This window comes from Ornithodoros turicata, chromosome 9 (genome assembly GCF_037126465.1).
Source record: "Ornithodoros turicata isolate Travis chromosome 9, ASM3712646v1, whole genome shotgun sequence".
In the NCBI taxonomy this organism is placed as follows: Eukaryota; Metazoa; Arthropoda; class Arachnida; order Ixodida; family Argasidae; genus Ornithodoros; species Ornithodoros turicata.
The window spans coordinates 33,087,766-33,112,816 of record NC_088209.1 but is presented as its reverse complement, the minus strand read 5'-3'; the positions used below and the strand labels follow the sequence as shown (position 1 = coordinate 33,112,816).

The 25,051-nt window shown below is 44.4% G+C and overlaps 3 protein-coding genes across 3 annotated transcripts; all 3 read right to left on the bottom strand.

Moving 5' to 3' along the window:
- Positions 1–595: 595 nt before the first annotated feature.
- On the bottom strand, positions 596–12,907 carry LOC135368685 (vesicle-associated membrane protein 4-like). The gene is made up of 9 exons (XM_064602129.1): positions 12,834–12,907; positions 12,591–12,710; positions 12,215–12,291; positions 12,073–12,116; positions 11,922–11,975; positions 10,766–10,866; positions 8,878–8,957; positions 8,331–8,382; positions 596–5,903 (listed from the first exon to the last, which is right to left on the bottom strand). The coding sequence occupies exons 3-9, from the start codon at positions 12,278–12,280 to the stop codon at positions 5,878–5,880; spliced, it is 423 nt and encodes a 140-aa protein (XP_064458199.1). The 5' UTR covers positions 12,281–12,291; positions 12,591–12,710; positions 12,834–12,907; the 3' UTR covers positions 596–5,877.
- A 1,172-nt stretch (positions 12,908–14,079) lies between these two features.
- LOC135367908 (mucin-2-like) lies at positions 14,080–18,070 on the bottom strand. The gene is made up of 3 exons (XM_064601004.1): positions 17,923–18,070; positions 16,285–16,349; positions 14,080–15,554 (listed from the first exon to the last, which is right to left on the bottom strand). The coding sequence occupies exons 2-3, from the start codon at positions 16,335–16,337 to the stop codon at positions 14,156–14,158; spliced, it is 1,452 nt and encodes a 483-aa protein (XP_064457074.1). The 5' UTR covers positions 16,338–16,349; positions 17,923–18,070; the 3' UTR covers positions 14,080–14,155.
- A 1,428-nt stretch (positions 18,071–19,498) lies between these two features.
- On the bottom strand, positions 19,499–21,497 carry LOC135367907 (uncharacterized). Its single transcript, XM_064601003.1, has 2 exons — positions 21,164–21,497; positions 19,499–20,647 (listed from the first exon to the last, which is right to left on the bottom strand). The coding sequence occupies exons 1-2, from the start codon at positions 21,314–21,316 to the stop codon at positions 19,700–19,702; spliced, it is 1,101 nt and encodes a 366-aa protein (XP_064457073.1). The 5' UTR covers positions 21,317–21,497; the 3' UTR covers positions 19,499–19,699.
- Between the last annotated feature and the right edge of the window lie 3,554 nt (positions 21,498–25,051).

Genomic DNA, 25,051 nt, shown 5'->3' with positions numbered 1-25,051 from the left:
CTGAGTGAAAAGATATCGGTAAATACGCCGGCTTTCGCTTACCTGTGTGAGTGCTGACTGACATGGCCATGTTCCGAGGGGCACGCTCTTGGCTGTACAAACACGTACGGCGCTAACCAGAAACAGCATATTCCACGAGCCGATCTCAGGCTTCTCCGCGACCTATACCGACGCCATCACTCCCGCCCGGCGGCCGGACGCCGAGGTCTCTCTGTCGCTCCCTGATTGGACTTGTCAGCGCCGAGGGGCGCTCACTGATTGGCCTTGTCCAGGTGACGTTTACAGAGAGGGAATTCCGGAATGCTCTCAACATCCGTCGTCTGCTGTTGCCATGCGTTACATCAAATTACACAGAAACAGCAACCAATTCGCGTCGGATTTTCGGGGTCATTATTCGTGATGAACGAGGAGTAAAATGGCACTGTAGTTTCAGAATCGACCGCGACGGATGCGACAGTCCCTTTAAAATGTCAACCTGACGTTGTCCACCAGATGGCCTGCGTATAACCTCTCTCAAGTCCACATGTTCCCCACTTGACAGTGGTTGCACCCTGCGGTAGACTACACCTCCTGGCAAGTGCAGCAGAACACAGTGTACACAAGGCACCTTTAACGTTTACTTGCGTACAACGATTGCCTTACATGTGCGAGAGAGCTGATGTGCTCTCAGAAAATACAAGCATGTGCATATACAAGGAATGTAACATTCTCCTCTGGCAGCAAACTAAGATTTGAAGGTGCTGTCTCCTTAATGACAAATAAAAGTAGAAATATGCAGCTAGAGGTATCTTGTTGCTTTCATCATTGTGTCTACAGCTGCATGATGCACAAGAAAATCTTTCTGGAGCGTATGCACCAGTTTTCACAATATTACCACTTCCCACCCTCACGGGCTACGCTGTATTATTTGCCCCTAGATCAAAAGTGTGACGTGCATAATATCCATCAATACCACATCATTTCCAGTAAAATAAAAAAAACTCCTCCTGGATTTCTTTTGTCATGGGAAATTATAGCCTGTTAATTACAAGGCACTGCAACAAACACATACAAGTTATATACCAGCATCCTAGGTATAAAAAAGTGCGCCATGACTAAGACCCCTGGTTTTCTCCTGCGGCAAATTCAAAATTCTGCGGCACTGACTCGTAAATTCCGCGATTTTCTGCGGCAAGCAGTCAATGGCTGCTTGAAATGGGAAACACTTTATTTTCTTGGATAATGTGGGAACAAAAATATTTTATAAAATTACAGATTGAAAGCACTGTTGTGGCTCAGCATTACATACATGATATCTTTGTGTTCTCCTCTGACAAAAACAGAGGTCTGTCACCTGCAATCATTTTATACCTGCTGAAAGATCTTTCAGCATCTACAGAGTTTATAGGAACGTTATAGGAAGACGCTTACAATAGATGCCCTGTGGAAGTTACTGGACACCCTTTTTGTTTCTCGGCTGTAGGCATTATTTAAGGGTATTTAAAGGCAGACTCGCAGACATCAAATCAAAGTCGCCCACTGCCACCGCTAAGCTGCACACGGGAGGGACGCCGCCCCTTCCTCAGGCAAAGTATGCACAATAAACTTGGGTTAACGTTATCTTCAGCTAAACTAAAATCTGTCTGTGCTGGTCCTGCAGCATGGGCAGTTTCGTAAAGCAGGCTTCATCTCAAGGAGGGAAGCTTCAGGTGAAGCCCACTTTAGGGAGGTGTCTTTCATATTCGGCGAATAGTCCGATATTCGGAAATCTAAATATTGGGTATTCGATTCGCGAATGAAATACTTCGCGTGATTGATATTTGATTCAAATTCGAGAACTCGAATATCCGCACACCCCTAAAAATAAGGAATTCCGTGAAATTCCGTGCCAAACGAAGGATTCCGCGACATTTCGCGGAATCGCCGAAAACCCGGGGCGTTAGTCATGACTCAAACTGTACAAAGCTTGTCAACGTACTGGCCTTATGAGATTATTCTCTTTCGTTAAATTGTGATACAGGTTATCATTACCATTAGCAGTCAACAGGAGGCCTTGGGAAAAAAATGCAAAAAGTCTACATAAAAATGTGCATGGTGCATGAGTGTAAAACCATTTCGCCAGCTGGTTGTGATCTTACTGTTTGTCTCATACTTTCCTAGGCTATGATTCAAATTGGGAAAGCAAAAGTGATTATTTCCAGAAATAACTCACACCTGCATCATTTACCCACATCCCCAACCTACGCATCTATTTCATCTTCCTGAATATCATTGCCTAGATTAATAACAGGTGTTGGAGGATGGAAAGGTATTATTTTCACCGTAAATCACACTGCCATTTCGGTAGCTGTATGCAAGAAGTTACGCACAACTGATTAACCAGGACGTAACTGCCTGCTTAGAATTACAAGATGCCTTTTCGAGTGGGTGCTCCTCTACAACTTCCTCGGGGTTCATCCCACCTCTGACCTCTGTCCTTGTCGACAATCTCAACGTTCCAAATTTCCACTGGCTCGAACTCCCAGCATTATAAACTTTCATCGTTTCAAACTAATAGTTTTCAAACACCCAGTGTTTCAAACTCTCTAACAAGTGACTAGAGTACGTTCACATGTATCATTAAGGCTCAGAAGCAAAACATGTGTGCACGTGCATGATTATAAAAAGCTATGGCTAGGTCAAAAAAATTATTATATGACAAAAATACACTTGGACACCTCTACCCTATACAGCAGCAACTTGAGCTAAGGCAAGGGAGAAATTCAGTTGAAATCATTCATTGTCGCATGCTCTATGCAGTGGTATCAATATAGCTCATGTACACAAAATATAACATTTGCGTACAGCATCGCATTGTAAAGAGGACAATATTCACACAAACTGTGCATCCCAAATGTACCACACAGTGTTGATGTCTTTGCAATGTACACACTTGCAGCACACATAAAAATGAGCTGGCACCACATGAATGCAAAAAGGTATAAATTTTGAATCTTAAAAATTATGTCAACGATGTGCTGGAAGCTACACCAAAATGAATCATAGTCATGAAATGTCTTGCAAAGAGACTGCTAGGCGCTTAGCTTCTGGCAATACATAACGAGTAAATAGGGCCTTGTGTTTTAAGGTTAAACCCAGTAAAATCCGTTTTTACCTGATTTGCATAACCGTCACTTAGGGTAAAACTTGAAACCCCACGAAAATTGACTTGGCAAAGTGCCAATTCAGCCATCAATATGAGCACAGGAGAATGCTAAGCACTGCACTTACAGCACAGCTATTCCACATCTTGTGTTCATGTAGAATGCGAGAAGCTCTCGTTTTTTATTTTCCACCCGATATCACCCGATTTTACCCTGTTTTACAGCTTCTGAAATAAGACCTGACTTTTACATCTCCCCTCCCCCACTCCCTGATTTTCAGAAAACATAAAACCCCACACAACGTGCTATGAGTAAAGCACAAAGAGCAAACTTGACATACACGCCATGAAACATGTTCCAGGCATCCTGACATAAACCACACACTGTGACGCACTGCAGTAGACGTCCCGGCAAAAGGTTATGGAACACCACAGCGACATATTTCTTGATCGGAGCGACACCCTAGTAGCGAACAGGAGTAGACACGATCACTGAGAGGTGCAAGAGATACCCAGTCACCTGCCTGTAAATCTATCTGCTCCCGTTTGCTGCAAAGGTATCACTGCAGGTATCATTTATGCGAGACTCCCGTGTTCCGTAAACTTTTGTCGCAACCTGTACATACTGTAGATTGTAGAACCTGCTGTATAGCATTTTTTAGTACGGAGGCTACCTCTGGAAGTAATGGAGTGAGCTGCAATGTAAAGCACACTGTAACTACAACACGCTGTCAAGCCCTTATACCCCTGTCGCACGGGCAGTCTTCAATTATCATTGAAATCAACAGGCATTGAACATGTCATGCATGAACATGTAAACATCTAGTGTGTAATGTGTAAACTTTGCAGGAAGCATTAGATCCAAGGCTCCCTCGCAGGTTTCCACGTTACAAGCTTGGTGGCGCTAGGCGCACGTTCAGTGTAGGGAGCCTACATACGTGTATGTAGGATCCCTAGTTCAGTGGCCATTCGTTTCAATGATCATTGGATACTGCACGTGTAACAGTGGTATTATCTTGCTTGAAAATGAGTGTAGGTTTCACTGAAGACCCCAAATTATAGAATTGCAAACTTCTGTAACAACTTCCCATAAATGATGTGTAGGATTGTTCAATGCCCTGCTTATTCACAAGCAGTCTGCTGGAGTGGCGTGCAAAATATTTTCATTAAACAGTGTCGTACCACTGCACAATTCAATTTACAAAATCACCCTGAAGAATCACAAATGCATGAGAGTGGCAAAATCTTAAAAGCTCTACCCTATCCTGCTGTTGTAATGCCAAAGGAAGATGAGCATCTCGTCTGCCACTAAAGATTTGTCTGCTACGGACGTGGTGCTCCAGCAAGCCGGTCAACATAACACCACCCGATTGGCAGGGCCCTCCTCATTACAAGCGTGTCACCTCACTTGGATGGACTACAGGGAAGTGAAGCAGATTCTAGTGTGTGTGTGTGCTGATTAAAGGCCTCTGGCACATGCTACAGGTTAGCTACACTGATACTTCTTGTGTAAGGACTCCATATTTGGCATACAACTCACTGCTACCAAAAGCAGAAAGTTTGTGCAGGAAGCGTGCACAGCTCCTTTAACTGACAAGCCATCTAGCGGAGAATTACTTTGGAAGAAAATTACCTGATGCAACACGTCCTGGGCAGCTTTTAGACCCATAATACTGAAGAAACCGGGAACGGTCAGAAATCCTCAAGGAACATTGTCAACCCCTTCCACAGCAAGAATTCTAATCCAGCTTATGAGAGAGATGCAACATGCTGAGCTTACTCACTGGAAATGTAGAAATTAATGAATGTGTCCTTCGACATGTATATATAACATAAAGTCGACACAGATATAAAATGAACATTTTCTTACTATCAAAACACTAATCCTAATAATTTGCGATTTTTAAAAAGTATCCTTTTAATGATACAACAAATAAAAAGTATTTTCGAGGAAAGCAACTGGAACAAATTTATTAGCTTCGGTGAATCAGGTTAATACCAAAGCCGTTACGTTAAGTTTTAGCTTTAGATATACTGGTACTAGCTTTGCAGCATGGCACTAAGAAATTCTTTAATACCCATACATAACGATTTGGAATAAAGCTCAGCAATTTTTACGCAGCTTTCGGTCCTGTTGCATATCCAGGCTACAATGCTACTTGTAAACACAGCTATACATCAGCAAAATCTATGGGCAAAGTTGCTGAACATGTCGCCTGAGCTCTCAAGAAAATTAATATACCTATACGCCACAATTTGCCACGCCCCTGCAATGTTCCAATGTTTAAAACATCACCAGCTAGTTTACGACATTAGCCAGACTATAAAATATATTATGCACTATCAACTATATTTCCTGCGTTCACAGAGATATATACTGTATGTACATGTATCCCAATTCATAGCACATCTATCATTTTTAATGACACCCTGCGTAATAGAGGCATTCTCTGTGCCTAACTAAGCAATCTAGGCTAGACACCATATCTGCATTAACAACTTGTAGAATCCATGAGATGCTATTACAGCATCAAAGCCACTTGTTATCCAACTTCTACACAGTCCAGCAAAGTCAAATAAATAGAAATACATTTATACAAAAATGCAACTGTAAATGCTGCACGATGAAGTCTGATGACATTAATAAATGCTGTATTCAAAAGAAAAATCTTGCAAATAAATTGATACTGTTTGTGACATGAAGGACACGATCGACGCCACCATAGCTTTGATGGGGAATGCATTAGAAGGCCACTTCATGAGTTCCGCACAATGATAGGCACTGAAATGTAACAACGTATGATCAGTAAGTACCAACGAAATAGGCAAATGTCCTTGCACGGAGACAAGCAAATATACGCAGGTTTCACGTCCTTAAACTGTCACTACGGACTTGAAGTCTTGTATCCTCAGAATCCTACAAAATGGTATGTCATTGCAGTCTACGTGTCCCAAATTATTGTTTCTCTGCGTGACGTCGAAGTATCATAAAATCAACTTAGGGTTTTAAGAGGCCCGGTGTGCCGAATCTACCAACGCGTCTGGCAACAGTGCTCTTCGAAGGTCAATCTCCTCCTCCTCACCGCAGCTGTTGGCTGTCGTTCGACTGGGAATGGAGAGTGGAGACACACGCTGTTGCTAGGAGGCAAACTCCGGAGCTCCCAATGATGGAATCAGCTCTCGCAGAACCTAAACCTAGTTTATGAAGTTTTGCAGGTTCTTTCAAAAATTTGTGGAAGAGCGTGGTGTTCGCTGACGGCATTTACGTTTTGAGTACTGCATCTTTGAGCGAAGTTGATGTGTGATACGAAATAAGATAAATATAATTTTTGTTAGTCTGTAGTGGCACTTTAAAGGAGTGTGGGAGGACTCGGGAAAGAAAAAAAATTCAGAAGGAATAAAAATGGGGTTAACATATTTTCCGGTGTATAATGCACTGAGCTCTGCGCGGGCTCCGACCCGGCTCGCGGGCCGCGCATCTTCCTTGCTCTGTGCTCTGAGGAGAGCCTGGGCCAACGAAATATGCCAGCACCTTGGGCCGGGCCCGGGTAAACACAGCTAATTCTGTACAATGCAGGACGATTACAGTGAAACCCGCGTATAACGATATTGACGGTAATCGCGAATTCCATCGTTATACGGGGTACATCGCTAAACGAGCGCTGACCTAAATAGTGCGTCCCCTAAAAGTCGCGCGCCACCCTGCGTGTAGCAAACGAAAAAAAAAATATAAAAAAAATAAAAACGCGAAGCTGTGTGACATCGCAGTGGCTTGGGACAACAGCGATCAGAACTCGTGGAGAGAACCAGACAACATCGCAGGACAACTTCTGGCAACACTACACGTCACCATTCCGCAAGTCGGCTTCACCTAACGCCTGCGTGCTCTAGGAGAAGCTCGCTTTAGAACGCTGTCGGCAAAATGGGTTGACGGTAAAATCATGAACCATCGTTTTACGAGGGATATCGTTATACGCGATCTCGCTATCCGCGGGTTTTACTGTAGTTCATATGATCACGTGCTTGCGTCATTCCTGCGCACATGTTTGCAAAAACAAACGAAGGACGGTGCATTATGTGTATGGTTTGACCCTCTAGAACCTTCTCAAGGCCACTTTGCGTTGCTCATGGCTCTTCACATCTTTCACAATCAGGCTCGCAGAGCTTGGTGAGAAGCGTAGCGATTGGAAGCGGGAGTCCTCGAACATCCTCTACCTCCACAAAAGCTTGTAGTGTAACGATGACGCGCTTGTACACTTTGGCTTTGCGCTGTTGCGGTGTTAAACTGCCAGTTATAGTATGTTCTCTTCATAAATTTACTAGTAAATTTGTTTGGTTTGCGCTAGAAAGGCATAAGTTCACAGCTGGAGATGCCATGCCAAGGCACTCTTCACTGAGTAACCGCGCTCTACTAACAGGGTCACTTGGCCGAGCCACATACAAACAGGAAGGCCTGGATCATTTTTTTACGTGCAGGGCCGGGTCGCGAAGAAAAAGTCGGCCTGTGCAGATAGCACACCTCCCCTAAAATTTGCAGAAATTAGAAAACGTTCGATGTATAACGCGCACCGAGGGATAGCACACACCACAGTCCCCTTAGATCTCAACGGTGTACTGCTGCACAAAGACGTGCTGCCCATAGTGCAATGTTTCGTACACTTTACAGTTTGACTTATTTGGACCTTTGATTAGCACCTGGCTATTCCAATGTCTGACTACACTCTTCTTGCATCAACATAGCTTCCACATACTCTTGTCCTCCAGGTTCACGCCTTGCTTTCATCCCTCACGGAATGTGAATTTTGCTTCGTTTAATGATTTATGTCGTGAATTACAAACCCAAAGTGATCACTAATGCCTGATAGAACTCCCATTACCAGTAACACCATACATTATAGTGGTATGTAGCACTATAGAACCTCCTTTTAATAGTCAGTGGATTATTATTGACATTTGAATGTGCTGTTGGCCTTCGAATGATTTGTCGTATTGGTCCGTAGCTCAAACCTCAGCTCCAAAAAGTGCAATATCTAGCAATCTGGAGACGGTATATTGAAGCAAAAGCCATCGGCCAGTATCTGCCAATAGTTTGAATACAGGTTATTATTCTACAGGTGCCCAGTAGAAGAACCGGTGGCACATGACCTGAGGCTTTCGGTTCTATACCTCCTCAGTTACTTCAAAGGACAAGTAAGTTGAAGGTCCTTACCAAATATAATTAGCATGACGACAAGTATGATCACAGCAAGTATGATTTTCACCTGCATGGAAACAAATTTTGTAATAAATGTATCAATGTCACAAACTCGTACAGTGTGCACAATAGGCAGTGTTCTCAGTTTACGGAGCGGGGAAAGCGGAAATAGTACAGTAATGATGGTACAGATATACAGGGTGTTCACCTGACGTGATAAAAAATTTGTACGAAAGAATCTACTTGTCTGAATATTATGCGGTCATTTTACACCTTACATTTTTTTATGAAGCAGAAAGCACATGCCAGATTTATCCCATTCCATTGCAAAATACATTCACTACATACTAAGCCACATACTCATACTAAGCCTCATACTCATACTAAGCCTCATACTAAGCCACTACGATGGTAATAGCCTAACCACTCCTAATCCAAAAACACTCTAAGCAGCTAGTTTGCTGTGGGAAGTCTCTGGCCCCTGAACTTCCTGCAGTCACCGCCTGTGGCTTACACAACAAAGCAGTGCCTCAGGACCAAATCTGTGAAGATAGCAACTCACCTTCATATTACGCCACCACATTCGGCTCTGCATCTTTTTTGCAGTTGAGCGAAACTGATCAGCATGAGTGGCCAGTGCATCTAAAACACACAAAAAAAATAATAATAAGAAGAAGAAGAACCCCGTGTGAGAACCCGAATCAGCTGCACTTTGTACATTACGTTCTGACAAAGGGGACCTGCCTATACCTGAGGCTCCACCCACTTTTTGAGGTATCTAGCCAATCACAGGTCGAAATAGAGTTGCCTATATTAGTACATCCATCCAGTACTTATACCTCACCCTTATTTACTGGGCGCCACCATTTTGGGAAAACTCGACTGATTCGGATTGAAACGCATATCACTAGTGACAGACCAAAATGACGGATTTTGCGCCCAGTTTTACCAACGCCATCTGCATGGAGAGAGGCATGTTGGGAAGGGTCAGAATTGCTGAAATGGTTGCTGGCAGAAGTGATTGGCCAGGAGAGCGGTACAACCGCTTCTTCGTAGCAAACGACGGCCGGTATGAAGTTTTAAATCATATAATGTCAGTAGATTGAGCAAAGATGTATCTATAAATAAAATGCAATTATATAATGCAAAATCCTACGTATAAGGGTTGTCCTTCTTGGTATCACGGTCTTAACTAGGCCTAACGTTAGCGACGAAACATCCCATTTTCGCGGAAATAATGATTGCGGAGCGAAAGCTGAAGTTGATTTTGCAGATGCGTACATGAGGATATATACTCGCAGTATGAAATTAAGGTAGTCTGTGAAAATTTTTTGTCACAAAATCTCGGCTTCGCCGTTCCAAACACCGTCCTCCATCTTGGAGAAAATCCGGTGTCATGGCAGCTCCCATGGAAAACGGTACCCAATGAAACGCGCCCAAGTTTGATTGATAGATTGTGTCTCTTTTTTTAGGCTCCTCCTAATGGCCAGACTCCCTTTGGCATACACGGCAGTGACTGTCCCTCATACTAAGTCGCTTTTATTAAATATATACGTTGCAGACGATCAGCACCAGATGACGCGCGTAGCGTTGCTCACAGTGTTCTTTTGAATACTTTAGCTCGAAGGCGCACGTGACGCACTATTCAGACGCACCCCCCGTGAAGCAGTAAGGAAATGTTAGGTGAAGACCCTCAGTACGAGAGCCGCCAAAAAAGGCCCAGAAGACAAGTTTGTTCTATAAATATGCTGTGTGTACGGAACAGAGGTGTTGATACAGCTAGACATCTGTTCACTATGGGACATGACAAATGAGAGTTTTGAGCCACGTCACTTTCTTCTTCCTTCATGACAGCATGCGGGAGCCATGTAAAATGTGTTTGGTCTGCCGGTGTTCTGAATATTTGCTTGCTTGGCTTTTACACGTTAGCATTTCATGTGGTTACAATAACGCAAATGTATTAACACACATGTGTAACATGAATTATCATCACATGACACACGGTATCATATCTCATGTTGCGAGACACATCATGTGGCTTATGTCTTTGTGTCGTCCATGTTTGTAGCCTGCCTCAGCTACTTCTCATTGTTTATGTCTTATTCATTTGTATCGGACAGCACTTCTGCATATTCAATATTTTTCTTGTATGTCGCACAACACTGCAAATTCCAATTCTAGAAGAGAAGTAAATGTACATACATGTACGTACATTTGCTGAGATGCTTTCATATTGTTTTAGATCTTACCAGAAACTAGATGAACTCACATTTATTCTTCCACTCAAGGTAACGCACATTTTTAGGGGGAAGTGTGAAGGAGAGATAGAGTCTCACGCAGCATGAAAATATAGTGCATTCAATATAGGCCTGGCCGTTCACACGAAGAAGATGGCTGCACCTTGTGGTTGACTACATGCAAGAAGACCATAAACAGCATGTCATCCACACCTGATTTGTCTCCCAAATCTTCCAGTCTCTCTCCCCTCTCCATAATTTTCTCTATGTTGCCTTTCATGATATCAGAGACTTCATCCACTTGGAACTGTACCCTACGAAAGGATAGCACGGCATTGAGCACACACCGAGAAAAAGAAGAAACTTAACTCAATAGAAAACGGTGCTTCAAGAATGAGTGAGTTGCCACTGATGTGTCATTAATACCATGTTTACAGGATTGAATGAACAGCTCTTCTCAAGACAAATGTTTTCAAGTCCCATATACAGATGTCTAGCCACAACACTGATATTATCTTACATGTCCCACTATACTGCGGTCAAGTTTTTCTTATGTTCGCCTCCTTTTTCATTTAATACACTGTGAAGCACGTCCACCGTTTTTGAAGCTACACTTTAAGAGAGTGAAACGTGTTGTACACCCCTTTCACACAGAACAAGCATTAGTCCCCTATCCAGCTGCTCAGACAAAGTAAGTACAAGAAATTCACCAACAAACTGTCCGCTTGATGAATAAATAACTGAAGTAAACTTAAAAAAAAAAAGGAGCTCATGCTCGCAAAGAGCAGTTGGGTGATGAAGAGCTGGTTCATGACTACAAAAGGATGGTACCCAAGCAAGGAGAGAAGCAACACCGTAACACCAAATTGGAGAAATGTGCACAACTGTGTTGGTGCATGACTGTGTCATGGTGATATGCAAACTATTGCCAGCTGGTGTCAAGAAAGCAGACTCAGATGATCACAAAAAGGAATCCCAACACTCATGCACTGCTGTTGACCGTACATCGGCACCGGGTGGCATTCACCATTATCGCGGGTCATTTGGCCTGGACGGCCTCGAACAGTATCAAGTCCAGTGGTAATGAACTTGATGGCGGAGAACAAGAGGCAAGCTAATCTCACTGATGGTGTTGATGTGAAGCGGAGCATCAACAGCCATGCTGCGTTTGCAGACAATTTTCGGGTCTTGGAGGCACAAATCAGCAGGCTACCATTTGTCACAATCTTGGGAAGCTAACAGAGGTGTAGAGAAGTTCCGAATCAGAGCGGATACCAGGCTTTAATATCAGCTTACTGATATTTTGCCATCTTCTTCACGTATTTAGTATTTGCACGATAATCTGTATCATGAAAAAAAAGCATATTACCTTCGCAGCTTCTTGTCCTGAACGTTGAGTGTTTTGTTACTTGCAGATGGTCCCCTATGGGAGCATAGAAAGTCTCTTGTAACATATTGGTACATGCATTGGAGAATAACACACCGTTCCTCAGACATGTTAAACATTTGTTTCATCTTACTTGAGGAAAAAGTCATCGTCGTCTTCCTCACCAAGCAATTTTTCCTACATTAACCAAAAAAAGAACGGGGGAAGTAGACAACACCAACATCATGCATTACAGCAACCAATTTTGCTGTGCTACAGTAGAGAAAACTGCTTACCCGCTCGGCGTCATGGGATTCAGACACATCCTCCTCAGAGAGGTACCTCCTGAACTTGGGTGGCATGGTCACCGGGCCTTGCCAATAAAACAAATAACCACAATCAGCTTAATAAAGTGATTCCCTTTTTCTTTCCATCTTTTACGTATAAAGAGAGCACAGTGCAAACTTTTCTCGTTTTCACGATTCCTTCCTGTGCTAGCAACACTTCGTTTGCCGTTCAACCGTAAGTATAAGAGGGCACAGTCTTTCCTTACGGTCGATCCTGTGCCCAATACCTTCGTTAACAGCACTGTTACATGGCACCGCGCCGACATCAACATGATACATGTAAATCAACGTAACTTCTAGGCAAATAAAATAATCCATGTTATACCTCTTTGGAAAGTAGAGTTGGAAGGCAGCTGATCTGAATTTGCAGTCAAAACATGGACTTGTCAGCAGAATCCGCAGTGACGTTGGTGTTACATCTTCATCCGTATGTGGCTTGCACCACCTTACCTCAGAGCAAAGAGACGGTTCACATGAGCAGGTATACGATAATGTCGTGTCACTGACTCTAAATAATAGGTTCAAGTGAATGCACGAAAGAGAAAATCAGTGTAATTTCAACACCCACCTATGTGGCGGCACCAAATCGAGTATTTGCTGGATTGGATTGGCTGGTCATACGTTTTAGACACGAGGTTTTAGACGTAGCCATATAATACAATGTTGCTCGATGAGGCAAGCAGGTCCATGTCGAATGCTTGAACGTGACAAACACGGGACAGGAAATTGTTGTCTGTTGTTTATTTCCCTGCCTCGGGTTGCATCTTTGTCATCATGAACCAGCTTGTCTACGCCCTATCTCTGTTGTCGGGACGAAATTGATATGGTAGTTCCCATTAGTGTGCTGCATGCGCGTTCCTGCAGGCACTGTATTTCCGTATTTCCCATTTGTGCAGCACGACCTCTAAATAATTTTCGGCGTTTGTGCCGTTTCAGAACAAGATTGTGAGAACATGGCACAACCAGTACAACTGCTAGTATTGGCTAGTATAATGCAAGTTGCTGGACAGACTCAAGACTGCTCACGATTCAAGATATGGCTAATTTGGCCAAAAGCGACATGACGTAGGGAAGAAGTCGGCGCTGTTCTGCTTCACCACTTCCTGACTTTGCGCCAAGCTCCTGTTTACCGTCAAAGACAGGTCTTTATACCTGGTCACGCCCCTCGACAACATTCAGAAACCAAATCCTATACCCCCACATTTGAAGACACTCCGTGTCACCTGATAAGAAACCCAAGGTGAATTTACCATTGTGTTGCTCGTTTGCACGATGGACGGACTCCGATATTTGTGTTTGCCGAGGTTCCCGCTTGGGCGCGCGTGGACTTCTCCGAGGAACCTCGAAGCACAAGACATACGAGCGTCATTGCTTCCCAGTCTCATGTGCTGGCATGTCTATGCTGGAAGTCATTGCCTCAGATGATAAATCGAGCGTTACCCCGTCGGAGGTGGCTGACACACTCTCAAGTTACTATATAATATACTTTGTGCAATCTGCGAACGCTAGTTGTGGGAACCGTCGTGAAGATTGTGACTACTTAGGGCCTGTTACAGAGGTGCCCATGCATTTTAAAACATGTGGGTATCATCGGATGCAATGCCAGATGTGCAAGAAATCTGTTCTTCGAAAATATATCAATCACAGTGTGGTAGCCAGAAAATATTGTGGGTGGGGGGGGGGAATGTCAAGGAGTACCATCCCTAGCTATGCTCATCTGTGCTCATGTGATGCCATAGGTGTCCATAGCACACCTCGTGGCTCGACGTGCAAAACATTCTACCCGCGTTAGTGACAGACATCAAGGACAGAAGCTGGTATCGGTGAAGGCCTCCCCATTTATTGCTAAACGCTACACCAGAAGAGTCGACGGATACACAAATGAGTCTTTCACACTTTCGTAAGATACGTCGTGCTTTTAGTAATATTCGCAGTGGGATTGATAAATATGTCGAAATTCTGAATTATCCTAATTCCTCCACCCTTCTTGCCGCTATTTTTCCCAGTTCCATCACTGATGGTGTAAGACACAGACGCGGGCGATGTCTTCTTTCCATGTTTAACTCTCTGCCTGCTCGGCATCAGCATTCCTTCTTGGAGGGAAAGTAATTGAGCTGTCATGGCATAATCGTCTTTCGACTTCACCTCCAGTACCGTCGTCAGTAATGGTACACCCTCGTCTTTCGTGTCCTGGACGAATGAAGGGACCGTGGTTGATGCAAGATTTTCCTCTGTGCCGTTTGCTTGAACAGCGCCCGTTATGGCGAACTCTTCAACTGTCTCATCTGAAACGTCACCTGATTCAGACTCGTCTCGATACGTAGCTGAAATGGTTGTCCCACTTGCAGGAATTGTTTCGTTGGTGGCAGGAAGCAAAGTTGTAACGCTTTCTGTTCCTCTATGTGCAAGCGCAAAGTCGACTGCTGTCGTTGTCGGTGTTGTTCGAGTCTCTGACATGAAAAATTGAACTGTGGCTAGCGTGGGCTGTTCGGGGCCTGAACTTGACGCAGTGCGGTAGACTGCAGACTCTGTTCGATATTCTCCAGTTTCCGCAGCATGTGACACTGTGGATATCGCTGCCGCCGCTTCAGCTTCTGTATCTTCTGGTAGCTGTGCTCGGTGCACGTCTTCAAAGGTCTCTGTGACGCTGTCTGCAACTGTCGACTGTGTTAGGAGTTCGTCTTCCTTGCTGTATATAACCTTTTCGGGAACCACAGCAGTGCTTGCGTAGTTCTCTGCTGACGTCATTGTGGATGTGCTTTTCTCAAGAGCCATTGAAAATTTTGGAGCATCTGAGCTGTTGTGCATCCATGAACCGTGGTGATGCCCGGTTTTACTTAGAAGCTTGTTCTCTAACTGAGATTCGTCGTCAATGGGAGCAGTTGGATTCAGTGATGACTCAGTAATCGTTGATTGACTTTCGGGGTCGTCTTTTGTAGCGATGTTGGCCACTGTTGAAAAAGGAGCCTCAAAATGGAGTGTTGTCTGTGGTTCCCTTTCGTACGTGGCAGCGCTGGATTCCGTGGCGCTTTCACTTGCAGGTGCGGTACTTGAAGCCATTGTGAGCTGGTCATTAGCCATGTGAACTGCTAGGGTTTCATTTAAGTTAGGGGTGTTACTGAAGGCAGGCGGGTTTTCCGTGTCATACACGATGCTGGAGAGGGTGGAATACTCTTGCTGCACGACATCAAACTTGCTCGCGTAAGTTGTTGTTTGGAAGAATGGTTCTGTCACATTCGTCGATGAATGCGTTGCTTCCGGTAACTGTGTCGTCGTTGTTGGCTTCGAGCTTTGGGAAAGGATAAATGAACAGGAAAGGATTATGTTAGCGCCATAAGCATTTTTTCCAAATGAACGAAAATTAATTAACCTAATTTGTGTTCATGCCGTCAAGAATTTTCACGAATTACCAACTACCTTTTAGTTGCGTGAACACCACTCTGCACAAACGACAAAACACGGGACGTAAATTTTCTTTACTCCCTAGCCTTGCGTCTGACGACAGGACAACAACAATCACACTCCTGATGTCATTCCGATATTGACAATTGCGACATGGATTGAATTGGATTGGATTGGATTGAATATAAAAGAAAAATAAGGAGAGGCTAGTCCCGACCAAGTCAGGACTAATTGCGACATAATTAGGGGGATCTAGTCCATTTTTGCAGTGTCTTGCATCTCAGCCAAAGCGTTAGACAGGAACTAGCTTCTGAAATCGGTTTCTGTACGCGTTATATTTTTTTGTGCATGTAAATTTTATGTAACTCATAGTTAATTAAAGCTCTGCTGATTTCTTGGTTATTATTCGTCTGCAATTGCCCTAAAGACTTTTTTTTTTTTTCAGTCTTTCACGAATTATGAGGAAAAGTTGGTATGCTGAGATTGCTTTCCCGACGTTTACGTACGGGTGTTTCGGGAGCTTTGCATGTCCACACTAGACACAAGACACAGAATCAGAAAAAGAAAAAAGAGAAGCAGGATTATTCAAGTCAAATACTTGTGGTATCATTTCTTACGTCGAGAGGGAAAAGCCATAGCATAGCAGCAGCGGGAGCCATAGCGAGTACATCGTCAGGGCAGTCTACGAGGATATAAAGGCAAAGAGCATCATATGAGATGGAGTGCTACAAATAACCCAAGTAGCACAATGTACTGACACTGCGAGTGCAGAGTGTTGGACAGGTATAAGATTGTTCATTTTGTGGGCAACTCTGCCAAATGAAGCACTGATAAGACATACGACAGCCATCCCCCTACCTGAACTTTCAGATATTGTGCTGTTTAGGAAGACCTATATATACAGGATGCTTCACGTAGGACCGACCAGAATTTTTATAAAGAAACTATATGAGAGCAGCATAGATGTTATTGTTGCAGTTGAGTTCTACGGCCAGGCGGACATCCTCTCGAAAAAAGTCTGCAACTACGAGATGACTAATTACCTAAAATTCATTAAATAACTTTTTAATTAGGGGATTTCGTGCAAAAGCAAGATGGCAGATTGAGAGACTATCCTAGTTGCAAGCCGTTTCACGTTTAACAGATCCTGAAGCCCGCACGTGCGTTAGAATATCCATCCCCGAATTTTGATACACAAATGACCCGAAACCGCGGCAACCGGGAACGCAGGCAGTACAACGCTCATTTCATGTCAGAGGGTCACGTGATTTGGAGCGGTGAAGATAATTGGAGCAGGTGCCGCTCAGCTTGCCAGATAAAGCGCTTCCCAGTTTTTCGGTTCCGGCTCATTCATACATCAATATTCTGGCATGAATATGCTTTACAGATGTATGATCATATACATACATACATTACATATATATCAGCAGAAACAAAAGAGCTCCGTTAATTTTCCTTGTCTGTATTTTTTAAACGTATATTTGACTGTGACAAGCGTAGTGAAAAAAAAAAAAAAAAACAATCATCGCAAAATGAGATACACTGATTTGTATCTACAGCGTTCGCTAGCTTCAACAGCAGCATACAATCTACGAACGTTGAATACATTGGCCATTATTACGCACAGTTTTCCTAATATGCCTAACATTTGAAAGCGGAATAGGCAAGAGTAGACGAGATGGGCCAGAGAAGGCATGCATGCGCATAAAAACAGGTATGAGACCGTGACATAAGAAAAAAAAAAACATGACATACCCGTTTTTATGTACTTGGTTGTTCCTGGTAAAAAAAAGGACAACGATGCGCATGCGAACCTAAACTCAGCGGAGGTTTTCCTATAATTAAAGTACAGTTGGAAGTAGCGCTCAGTGTCTGTCTGTGTCTGTGCCTCTGTCTCGTCTATTCGCGCCTAATTCAATTTCAAATCGCAGCAGTCTATATATGCCTAACGTTTGATTTTTCACTGTGCCACGCAAGAGGCACAGTTTTTTTTTCTTTTCTTTTTACCAATAAATCAATGTTACGATTACTGGGTAGGACGGGACATTACGATCATCTCTTAATCTGCTCAGATTAAGCTAAGCGTGAAAACAAACCGCCAGTGCGACAGTAACTTTGTTCCATCGCCGGCGAAGGAGAACGTTTCGTAAAGCAATGTTCGAAACATCTATGCATAACGCGAGAACAGGAGAAATCCAATAGTGAAAAATCTGCAATGCGTTAGTTAAACACTAGACGATGCAAAAAGTACCTACCTGTGTTCACCAGTCTAGTACCGAGGTGCAACTGAAGAGCAGTGAGAATCGGACGGCGAGGCGTCTCCAGCCATTAGGGAACCCTTTTACATTCAGCAATCAAAGGGTCTCCCCTCTTCAAAGACCACAGACGCAGTGGCACAAAGCAACACCGTGACCTTCACATGCCAACGTGAAATGGGCTTGGGGCTTTCAAGACGTCTAACAAATCCTTACGATACCTATCTGTATAGGTGGCCCATTCATGCGGCAGACACGGTGGCGTGTGGCCTCCCAGTTTCGTGGAAATGGAAACAAGGCAGAGGGAATGTGCATGGACGCGCTTCTACACAATTAGTATTCGAAAGTGAAACTGCCAATCATCTGAAAGACGACAGGAGAGGAAAAACTTTTTTGTCAACTGCCGTCTTTCAGATCATTGGTCGGACGTTGGTCTTAATTGTTCTTTGGTGTCTTGGACTTACTCTCCCCCCCACCCCGACAAACCCATGCTCCATATGGGTTACGCACAGGGTCTGCGTCCACAAACTCGCAACTATATGCAAGTTCGGCTCTATAGGGATGATGTGGTCACTGTCATCAGCATGAAACCATAAAACATATATCCTGAAAGAATGCCCCGCATAGACCATTATATGCGGGAAACCTACGTTGCACACTCATGGACTGGCACATTGGCGGACATCCTATACCCGGCCATTAAGTTGCCCAAGAAATTGACGTTGCGCCCTTTTTTGTTTTTTGCTATATAGTCATAACGATGCCCACTCGCCAATCTCGACATTATCCCCCCCTCCCTTAATTGCTCGTTCAGCCACTGCAGCTTATGCGAAACTGTTGCTAGTGAATGACGATTAATACTGCTAAGGCGACAACAGAAGCGTCCTGAGAACAGGCAAACGAAAAGGACTTGATGGAAAGCAGCTTCTCTGTGGATGGAATACACAAACTGACAAAAATAAAACGCAGACCTGAATGAGGAACATAAAAAATCGAAATATGGCAGTCGTCAAAAAGCCAGACAGCGACGAGAATCGAACTTGTTAATTGCCGGCCAAGTGCAGTAACCGACTTATGCGGCAACACTGGAACGCTGAACACAGAAGCACGGCAGTGTGTTGTAACTAGCCGGTAAGCAGTTTATTAATCTAGAATTTAGTAGCAGGTCTAAGCCATCGCCTCTACAGAAGCTAGCGGTGTGAATCAACGCTGCATTCAAGAATTGCTGTTTGATAGCTTTGTACCGTGCTCTTGCCTTCATGAACGGGGAGTTTCCAATCAGCCTATTGTAAAAACAATGTATAGTCGATGAAGGTATATACTGCACAGGTACAAACATGTGAAGTTATAGTCACACTGTGTTGGGGGACGGTACAGGGGGGTCGGGAGAGTCCCCAAGTTTGTCTCCCCCTTTCTACCTCTGCGATTAAGGAACACGATAGAGAACATGTAATGAAACAGAAGTGGAGATTGAGATATATTTGTTATCTACGGCCATGACAAAACTGCTGTTAGGTTTCCTCCAATTCCATTTTATGCCTCTTGCAATGCCCTTTTAAGACACATGTCGACTTTCTTGACAAGCAATGCGACACAGTTTATTCGAACATAGCAGTTTCCGATGAATCGATAATGGATATGTCCGACATCTACGGCACACAATGTTGCTAAAACCTATAATGCACACTTTCTAAGCTAAACGCTATATACAGGTCCCAAAGTTAGCCATGGTCGATATGAAGATAAAATTCGTTTCGGTTGAATCAGTAGTGTACCATCAGCCCTCGCCAGGTGGATATTTGCGGTGATAATGGTCACAAGACTGATGCATGAGAACGCTGTCCATCCTGCTGCCCCCAGACCATTCGAGCTTGACACAAGGAAACAGAGCTTGAAACTCTCGGACAAATTTGTACGAACAGCGTGACCTCTCAAGTCGCACTAACCGCAAACCGGGACTGCTTTGACATAAATACGTAAGGCCTATCTCTGTCACGTGTGCCTGTACCAGACACACCACCGTTAGGGTCGGCAGAACATGTTGTTGGAGGGACAGCAAATAGGAATCATCAACGTTCGTGTTCCCCACGTAGAGTTCTTCGAGGTGTTGCAGGTATTGGAAGCACTGAAAGCTCTTTACGTCGAACTGAGTGCCTTCGACGTCGATGACACGCAATGCGGGACTACCCATAGCAATTTGCTGCATACTGATGCTCGAGTTTAGAAATGGACACCCTTCTAGGTACAGTTCTTGCAGGTGTGGCATTGATGGCCAAGAGATTGAAGACCCTTGTGTCTTTGCCTTCTCATCGTTGACGAAGAAGCAACTTCCGAGGTCCAAGATGACTAGGTTGATGAGAGTCTTCGCACGGGTTGTGGATACTAGAAGAGTCTTGATGTCGATGACGCTGCCTCGGAGGCTTAGAAACTTGAGACGGGGCGGAAAGTCTTCCAGTTTCACTCGCCGCTTACGGTGAGGAGCTAGGAAGTTGAAATTTTCCAGGATGAGGCTACGAAGGTTCGGGCAGATCTTTCGTACGCGGCGAACTGTCTTGGAAACCATGATTGTCTTCGATGATTGGGTGAGGTTGAGTAGCTTGAGATTGTGACCTGGTAAAATTCTGTGTATTTTTAAGAAGTCCTTGACAGTCATTGATGTAATGCCGTAGGAGGCGGTGTGAGGAATCACCATTGACTGTGGTACGGTGATGGCTGCCCCAGAGACCTGACGAACAAAGTTAAGATAAAATTGTACAATTTCGTTTGTTCGCAGGCGATAATATGTATACGAAAATGTCTGCATAAACTGCGACGAACTGATCCAGGAAATAAGAACTTAGAGCACTATGTGCCGAAAGTCAATAAAAACCTAACGCACATACAATTGGCCTTGTGATCGGATTTATCTGCAAAGGAGGGAACCTTTGAAGTCATCGCAATTTATATATGCTTTCTCACGCCGGACTTAATAAACTGCACATAACTATACGTTGCATATTGCTGGAACCACCAATGACGTCATCAAAAAGCTGACAATTGCAAAAGCAACTCGGAGTTCCCTTGCTATTCGTATGGGCGAATGCACATTGGACAATTTGTGCACAAGTTCCCCGATATTCGTTACATCAATCAAGTATAGTTCTGAAAACAGTACTGACGACAGCGACAGCAGAGTCTCTATAATTCCTCAGAGAGTTTAAACAGAACTATACAACGAGGTCAGTGCGCCAAGAGAACTTACATGACTGCGTGGCGTTCCATCTCTTTCTATGTGATTCCCACTGTAAATTTCCTTGCGCTTTCTGTTGTCTTTGTCTTTCCGCCGGCCGAGGAAGCCCTTTACCACGGATACTATGCTTGCTTGCAGCACGGTGACAACAGGAGTAGTAGTCATGGCATAAACTTCTCTAACTTAACTACATCTGAAACCTAATACAGATTCCCTGCTGGAAACAGCGGGTGCTGACATGTTTTATTGTCCCAGACCCGAATAGTCCGTTATTCTGTCTCGTAGTATATAGGCGGAGCTTCTCTTCAGTGTCGTCCGCTTATTGGCTACGAGCTGCACCGTTACACGCGGTTCAATAACGTAAGGTTTGTTTATCTGGAAGGCCAACTGCGGAGTATCAGTTTGTAAGAAATGTGCTGCCATCTAAACTTACATCGTCGACGCCGCAATTTCAGATAATCCGACTGATAGCAAATCGTAGACATCGAAGGTCCCGTTCTTATCGAATTTCACTGGGTGATATACAGAAGACCGTCACGGTCGGATTCACGTGATTACAACATTCTGTACACACAAAAAAAAAGAAAAGAAAAAAGAAAATAAACACATCGTTGGCATCCGGGTTTTTTTTTAAACAATGGCTGGAAGCTGCTGGTTCAAACGTGGAAGATGCAAGCATTCTGATAAAGTCCGAGCCGAGGAAGGTTGTATATATTTCGACTCCCCTATACAACGTCATTATTTTTATTATTATATGGCACTTGTTGCATCGTCAGTATGTACTCGCCAAGGAATACCCGTGTACCCTCAAATTATGAAATAGTCTTGAGCTGCATTGTACAAAGTGGTTTTATTCAAGAATAAAACTGTTATTCTGCGCAGACCATGGGAGCGAGTGTAGGCATTTCATCGGCGAATAAGTTGTGGCGATGTCATTACGCGGAGACTGTCATATTCAGGCAAATGTCATTAAATCTCTCCGTGTGGCACCGCACGAATAACATTAAGACGCAAGAAATTCAGCACTTAATGTAATTTTTCGTGCTCACGTGTGGGAGGGGTACAGGTTCGATAGATAGACAGGTAGATGTATAGAACAGAAGCAAACAAAGGGAGACGTATAGGTCACAGAAGTTTGCCATTATGTGGGTTTCTTCGCAAGTTATTCCACTCATTAATTAATCAACCACTTCATCAATGACTAGGAAGACACATTCAATGATTCATTAATCAACTGCGACGTTCCATTCATTTCTCACTCATGAAAGAACGAAGAAATAAGACATCCCGCGCCGCGATATGCATCCGGCGATAACACGGACTGTAACGGGGAGAACACGACATGTGGAAGTCGTAAGGACATTGCTATAGTAAAGCCTCGTTCCCCAAGACAACTACGATCGTTGTATAGTTGTTTGGCATGGCGTTCTCCTCGAATTTGCATCGCATCTTCGTTGTGGGACCCGTGGTGAAATTGACTAGCAACGTTTTCCATGGCCATGAACACGCATCAAGTAAAAATTCACTGAGGCGCAAATATATTATTGGTGCCTTACTTGTTTGCATGCGCTATTTCATTATCATCATCATCCAAACTGCTTTGTACTGGTCTTTCGACACAGCTTCGTGGGACGAAGCTGTGACATCCAGCTCGTGCCTGGAAGTTGTTTACCGAGAATTTCGTCCTTGGGGGGGGGGGGGGGGGGGGGGGGGGGGGGGGGGGCTCCGCAAGGAGGTGTCTTTACATGCTTTTGACGAAATATTGCGCAATCTCACAAAATTATAGGGTGGTCTCCTGCAGATTTTTTTGGGTGGGGGTGTTAGGGGTGTAGGGGGTCTGGATAAACCACTGCCTGGAAGACTGACGTATATCAAGGAAAGAAGGACAGAGCGGAGGTGCACTGCACAGGAGTGTAAAGTGTCTGCAATGAAATCAAACTCAAGAAAAAGGCGTCTGCAATCCATCTTGCTCTGGGATTGGGCGTTTCCACAGGGCTGCCCAAAGCAAGGAATGTCTCACCGTTCCTCGGTATAGTCTTTACCAGCTCCCTATATACCGTAGCAACTCCTTTTATATACGGCGAAGGTATCCCACCCTAAACAACCAGACGTGGTTAAAGAAGAGTGACCAGCGTCCTTCTGCGAGAGATCAGCGTTCCACGGTGTCAGCATCACATGTTGGGACTTCAGTGCGGATATATTATTTTAACGGTTCACAATAAATCCAAATAAGCGACTGTTATGCACACCGTGCGAAGTGTAACTTTGATGTCGGTCAAGAGAACAAGCGCACCAACCCGTGGTCTTCAACCTACAATGTGGCATCTGAAGGTCGTGTTCTGTCTAGACATTGCTATGGGAACAGAACAGACGCGACTGATCAATATCAATGCTCCCACCGCCGTTGTGACGCAAGTGAGTTTCAGTGTATCGTACGCTGTCGCCTTTGCGTACGTGGTGGTTCTGGGCAGTACGCAAAGCTCAGTTTATGTCTTGTGCGTGCGCAGTACTACCAACGCTATCTATTACGTACGTAAAGACTATAGCTCACGATATACTAAAGACCACTAATCGAGAGTTTTAGTGCACCGTATCGCCTTTACCTATACGTAAGGGACAGCGTTGGTGGTACTGCGCACGCACAAAACATAAAGAAAGCTTCGGACATTGCGCAGAACCATCCCTATACGTAGGCAAGGGCGATAGCGCACGATGCCCTAAAACATAAAACTCACCAATTTCTTTCGTTGGCCTATACGGGTGTTTGTTCACGCCTGTCTGGAGAATTTAATCTTGTCAGTTGTCACTGACTGTGGTAGAGATAAACGGATCGGGAGCCGCGGGACTTCTTGCACGCGATCCGATAAAAAGTCTGCGTGTGCGAGACGTATTTGGTGACGGTGCCTAAATTGTGGTGTACGCCACCATGTAAAAAATTAAGAGAGCACATGTATGGGACACTATAAATACAAGGATGCTACTGTGAAGCGCATCTCTGGTCACTGACCTTCACCCTTCTTACTGGTGGACGGGTGTCAGCCCGATACCACCTTGGTACGCGATACTGCTGCGAAAGTTTGAAGTAATCGGAGCATTGTCGCATGCATGCAGTACAGAAGCGTGTTGTGAGTTGGGAAATGGGTAACAGATATCAGAAAACGGTCACAGGCGCCATTATCGGTCGTATACTGCACGCGTTGGACGAAGAAGAAGGGGAAGGTATCATCGCCGTCGCTTGCTGTCTCGCCCTGCCTCTCACCTTCTACCCTCACCCAGTCGGCCACTCTTTATCCCCTGCATGCCCCCGCAGTGATCAGGACGAGACCGTTGAACACTGCCTAATGCGCTGTAGCTTTTACATTAGTCTTCGAGAACCATATACGTCTCGCTCTCAGTCTGCTGGGAGTTCCCGTGTCCCTGTCAGTCCTCCTTTCGTTTGGAGCCTCTCACACATCTGGTTGGGATAGATAACAACAACAACAACAACAACTTTATTTTGACTTTGGAGAGTGGGGAGGTTCATCACCAGAGGCGATACTCTACCCCATTGCTGGTGGGAATGGGGGGAATAAAATAACGAGCCTCTTCACAATAACGATCGAAGTCCGATGGTGTCCAGAAATGTCAAAAGAGCTTTGAGCGCAGAGCGTTGCTGGGATGGATTTGGCCAGGGACCAAGCAATTTCGGTAGGGAGAAGGGGCTAGAGTCCAGTTGACGAAGAGACTCGGAGAGTGCGGTTCGGGAAAGTTGGTAGTGGGGGGCAATCGAGAAGAATATGCTCCAGATCCTCAAGAGCACCACAGCGGCAGGGATAGATATGTGGCACTGTGCCATTGGTGTTTCCTTTCCGGGTCGCGCCGCTTCTAGCCCACCTTGCAGCATCCCATATCCACCCACAA